This window comes from Dipodomys ordii, unplaced genomic scaffold (genome assembly GCF_000151885.1).
Source record: "Dipodomys ordii isolate 6190 unplaced genomic scaffold, Dord_2.0 Scaffold34, whole genome shotgun sequence".
Lineage (NCBI taxonomy): Eukaryota > Metazoa > Chordata > Mammalia > Rodentia > Heteromyidae > Dipodomys > Dipodomys ordii.
This window is the reverse complement of record NW_012267250.1, coordinates 14,897,577-14,903,126: the sequence shown is the minus strand read 5'-3', so window position 1 is coordinate 14,903,126 and position 5,550 is coordinate 14,897,577. Positions and strand designations below refer to the sequence as shown.

Genomic DNA, 5,550 nt, shown 5'->3' with positions numbered 1-5,550 from the left:
AACTCTCTTCAGAAAGTAAGTAACAGCTGGATGCCAGCAGTCTCAATTCAAAGCCGGCTTAGGCAAGAAGAGCTGAACTCTGGGCCTGGGCGCTGTCCCTCAGCTCTTCAGCTCAAGGCTAGCACTCTACCACTTGAGCCACAGTGCCACTTCCAGCTTTTTTTTTTTATGTGGTGCTGAGAAATCGAACCCAGGGCCTCAGGCATGCAAGGCAAGCTCTCTACCACTGAGCCACCTTCCCAGCCCCTCAAAATGGTAAATTTTTCAACAGTACATTTTCTCATGAGATGCATAGCAACTCAAAACTAATCAGTACTTACTAATTATCAACTATGTGCAAAGCACTGAGCCAGAAGGGAGGGAAACTGCTGTGAGAAAACTGCAAACAGATGAAAAGCAACATTTACAAGGAGCTACCTACTTTATATGGGGAAGCAAAGTCCAACACATTAAAAGATATGTCAAGGCCAGGTACTGACATTATCTAGCTACATTATCTACCTACTCAGAAGCCTTAGATCTGCGAATTGCAGTTCAAAGCCAGCCCAGGCAGGAAAGTCCGTTGGGACTTATCTCCAATTAACCACCATAAAATTGGACGTGGCACCATGCCTCAAAGAGATAGTATGCCAGCCTTGAGCAAAAAGAGCTGGGAGACAGAACCCAAGTCCCAAGTTCAAACCCTACAACATACAAAAAAAAAAAAAAAGAAAGAAAGATATTGTCAATTCTCAGTGGGAATGAATGAGCTCTTCTTCCTTGAAGATACTCACATGAGTTCATCTGAGTTGCAACTTAAAAGTAGGTAACTAAAAATTCATTTCCTCCTCTAACCTGATACTTTTCCTAGAGCTACTTCAAGGAAAAATATAACTATAAAAATTGTTTTACAGCTAGGCACTGGTGGCTCACACCTGTAATCCTAGTTACTTAGGAGACTGAAATCTGAGAATCATAGTTCAAAGACAGCCCTGGCAAGAAAGTCTATGAGACTCTTCAATTAACCACCAGAAAACCGGAAGTGGTGCTGTGGCTCAAATGGTAGAGCGCTCGCCTTGAGCTGAAGAGCTCAGGGGCAGCAGCATCCAGGCTCAGAGTTCAAGTCCCATGACCAAAAAAAAAAAAAGGCTACTTTTTTCCACATATACTTTATAATACATTAAATTGCCCTTGGTATTTGAAAACTGACACTTAAAAGACCAAATAATCAAAAATTACATGCAATTAAGCAAAAATTAAAACTGCCATTAAAGTTGCTAACATACACAGTTTTACAAAACTTCACAACTAAGAAACAATAAGTATTATTCTGGCATAATTTTGGGGGGGTGTATACATGTATGAGACATGAATTCAGGCTTCAAGCTCTCCCAAGACTTTCTTGCTCACAGCTCACAGGGCTTTAGCCTGACACAATTTTTAAAACCTTTTAAATTCATAGGAATTAAAAATGTATGCAAAAACTATGTGTTATATACTTTTTTTCTTGCCTGTACTAGGGACTAGGATTTAAACTTAGGGCTTGCACTTCTTCAGCTGGTGCTCTATTATTGGAACCATGTCTCTAAACTGGCTTTTGGCTGGGTTGGGGGGAAGGAGAGGAGATCCAGGGCTTGAACTCAGGGCCTGGAAGCTGTCCATTAGCTTTTCTGCTCAAGGCTATAGCACTCTACCACTTGAGCCCCAGCTCTACTTCTGGTTTCTTCAGTGGTTAATTGGAGGTAAGAGTCTTAAGATTTTCCTGATTGGACTGGCTTCCCACCACAATCTTCAGATTTCAGCCTCCTAGGATTATAGGCAGGAGCAACTAGATGCTGGCTTTGGCTGGTTATTTGGAGATGCAGTCTCAAGAACTATACTTACAAACTGGAACACTTTAATAAATTAACTATACCTTTAAAAACTAGCAAACAAACTACTTTTAGTCACTAAGAAACCTCCAGAAAATTATGGATGCCTCGTATTTAACAAGTCAATGACAGAAATAAAAAATACAACTTTGCTGTCGTTTTGGTGTTCTTTCTAAAGGGAAATAAAAGCTTTTTTTGGGGGGGGTTGGTTTTTATTGGTAGTATGGGTTATTTTGTTTTTGAGACAGGGTCTCATTCGGTACCTCAGGCCGTCCTGGAACCACATAGGTAGCTCAAACTGACCTCCAACTTCTAAATGCTGAAATGACAAGCATGCACGAGCCTACCTGGCTTAACAAAAACATTCTCCACCCGAAGTCTTGCTTTCAAATATTTTATTTCAAGATCTGCATAGTCTACTATTTCAAATAAAAAAGTTATGAAATTCAATTTGGGGGAACTGGGAATGTGGGAATGTATAGAGTACTTGCCTAGCATGCATGAAGCCCTGGGTTTGATTCCTCAGTACCACATAAACAGAAAAAGGCAGAAGTGGCCCTGTGGCTCAAGTGGTAGAGTGCTAGCAAGCTCAGGGATAGCGTCCTGACCCTGAGTTCAAGCCCTATGACTAGGAAGGAAAGCAAGAAGGAAAGGAGGAAGGGAGGAAGGGAGGAAAGGAGGAAGGGAGGAAAGGAGGAAGGGAGGAAAGGAGGAAGGGAGGAAAGGAGGAAGGGAGGAAAGGAGGAAGGAAGGAAGGAAAAGAAAGAAAGAAATGAAGGGAGGGAGGGAGGAAGGGAGGAGGAAAGGAAGAAGGAAGGGAAAAGGAAGGAAGGAAGGAAGGAAGGAAGGAAGGAAGGAAGGAAGGAAGGGAGGGAGGGAGGGAGGGAGGGAGGGAGGGAGGAAGGGAGGGAGGAAGGGAGGGAAGGAGAAGGAAAGAAAACAGCCAATTTTGTAGTTTTGGGTTTTTTGGTTGTTTTTTTTTTGGGGGGGTCGGTCGTGGGGCACTGGGCACTGTCCCTCAGCTCTCAGCTCAAGGCCAACACTCTACCACTTGAGCCACAGTGTCACTTCGGGTCTTCTAGAGGTTAACTGGAGTTAAAAGTCTCATGGACTTTCTTGCCCGAGCTGGCTTTTAACTGAGATCCTCAGATCTCAGCCTCCTGAGTAGCTAGGATTACAGGTGTGAGCCACCAGCGCCCAGCTAATTTTGTATTTTTTTTCAAAACCAAATTATAATACTTCTGACATATTAAATAAGTGAAATACAGGGAGAGAATAAAAATGTAAATAGAGTAAGCATTCACTAATGTGAACTGATACCAAAATTACAGTGATTTTGAGTTCATTTAAGTTAAAGAATACTGCTCAGTTCTTTTGGAAAAGACAGCTTCTAGTTAAAAATCACAGTAGATTTTTGTACTGGGGAGGTTAAGGCAGAAGGAGAGGAAGTGTCAGGCCAGGCCAGGCCAGGCGCTCAGTGGTGAAGTACTTGCCTAATGTGGAAGGCTCTGGGTTCCAGACTCAGCACCACAAAAAAAAATTTTTTTTCCAAGGACTAGCCAATTAATAAACAAGTTGAGGCTCTTCAGTAACTTATAAATAACTACACTAAAATATATATTACTAACAAAACCTTTTGATACTTGTTTTTACAAGTTTTCTGTTAGCCTAATCCTCACATCACTGAAGTTAGTTTAAGTTTTTGCAAATAATTTGTAAACCCTGTACCAAGCATTATCATCTAGCAAAATTATGAATTAATATATAATCAAAAGGCTTTTTCATTCTAAGAAGTTTAGTCCAGTGACTAAAATAAAGTGGAGGGGAAATGAAATGGAGGTTTTCAGAATTTATTTCACTTAACCTACACACAATGAAACAGCACATTTTCATACATACGTTGCAGATGAGTCCATCTCAATGTTTCAAAGCTTCACAATTTCATTCGTGTTTAACGAGTTACTAATTACTCGAGGGCAAAAACTGGGAGGACAAGCTTTCTTTTCAAATTATAGTTAAAGAAGTCTTCCCTAAATCAGGCAAGGTCTCCCAGTTCCTTTTTTCTCCGAATTTATCACAATTGTAATTCCACTTTAAACTCATTTATACATAAATTATCTCTCCCTAGACTGTAAGTTATCAAAGAGTAAGTAGTTTTGTTTCACCTGGTATACACCCAAGTATTCCTCGAATGAAAGGGAAAAAAAAGCTCTAGGAATGAACACATCTTTTTTTTTAATTAAATCAATACAATTATTACCTCTGAAAAGCGGTTATTACAATACGAGTTCTGCCTTTAATGTATATTCCAAATAGCTGGGGTTTTCCTTTTTTATTTTTAAATTAACTCGGCGTGGCCTTCACCAAAAGTATCTAGCCATTTCTTGAACTGGCGAACTTTAGGAAGAGGCAGAATCCAGGAGAGCACACAGTAGGTGCTCAAGGTGGACGTGCCACGGGTCCTGAGTTCGGGGCTGAGTCACACAGGGAAGGGAGGCACGCAGAGAAGCTCCCACCCACGGATCCCCACCGGGACCCCAGGATGGCTGCGACTCGGGTGTCCCCCCTCGGTGGCAGGGCAACTGCAACATCGCCGAGCGCCAACTTAGAGGTATAAGGTCTCCACCAGGAAAAGAGAGAGCCAGTGGAATTGGCCGCCTCCAACTACAGAGTTTGGGGTGAACGCCGACACCCTTTTCCTCCTCGTCTCTCCAGTTCTACAAGTGTCACCAGCCAGCCTCCACTGGAGGCCACGGAAGCGCAGGACGTCACCCGTCCGGGTTAAAATATATATATACCAGATTTTTTCAAGCTCGTGACCCAGAGATAGGAATCAAGTCCGGCCAGAGTCCGGGACTGAGGGGCTCCCGGGCCCCCCAACCGCGCACGGAAGCAGCGCAGCCAGGAAGCCGCGGAGGGAGCGGCACAAGGACCGGCTACCTTGGGAGAGGAGGCGGCCGCGAGCGCCCGCGCAGGCGGGGTCCGGGTGCCCAGCCAGGGCCCCCACAGCCGGTCGAGGAAAGTGGGCAGCGGCTCCGACATGGCCCGAAGAGCTTGCCGCCGTCCGCAGGTGCTCGGGCCTGGCCCGGACCGGGAAGAGGTGGCGCCGCCCCGCTCCCCGGCCCCGTGGTAGCCAGACAGGCCTAACCCGCTCCGCGCCCAGCGCGCCCGCCCCTTCCTACTCCGACCCGGCTCCTGCCGTTGGCCGCTCCGCCGCCGCGCGCACCGAGGCCCGGACGGGAGACAGCCACGCAGGCCGCCGCGCACTCACCATTGTCAAAGCCGCCGCCGCCGCGTCCCCCCCCACTTCACTCGGCTTCCCTCAGAAGAACTCCCGGACCGGTTCCCTCCACCAGGACGCCCCGTCACGTGACCCCAGGCAGCCCACCGCACGTGACCACTGCGCTCCTTCCCTCCCCTCCCCTGCACCGGGGGCTCCGCCCGGGCCTCTCGCCCCGCCCCCTGGCCCAGCCGGGCCCTCCAGGAAGGCCGTTTAGAGGCGGGGCTTCGTGCCCCTCCTTTCGGTCGGAGGGGGCGGAGCCTCTGTGATGACGTTATGGGCGGGGCCTTAGGTAGATCGCTTTCGGCATCCCCCGTCCGGGGGGCGGGGCCCCCACCCGCTGGCTGGATCACGTGACGGGCAGTGGGGTGGTGGGGCTCCTGGACCACGCCCAGTGCGTCCGCCCAGCGCAAGTTTTGG

General features: G+C 47.1%; 1 protein-coding gene across 2 annotated transcripts in view; it reads right to left on the bottom strand.

Moving 5' to 3' along the window:
- Positions 1 to 5,254, bottom strand: part of Vps26a (VPS26 retromer complex comonent A) — a 33,475-nt gene extending 28,221 nt beyond the window's left edge. For both annotated transcript variants that reach the window (XM_013017152.1, XM_013017153.1), the window contains exon 1: positions 5,122 to 5,254. In XM_013017152.1, coding sequence (XP_012872606.1) covers positions 5,122 to 5,124 — 3 coding nt within the window. In that variant the 5' untranslated portion in view covers positions 5,125 to 5,254. The remainder of the gene's footprint in view (positions 1 to 5,121) is intronic.
- Positions 5,255 to 5,550: the final 296 nt, after the last annotated feature.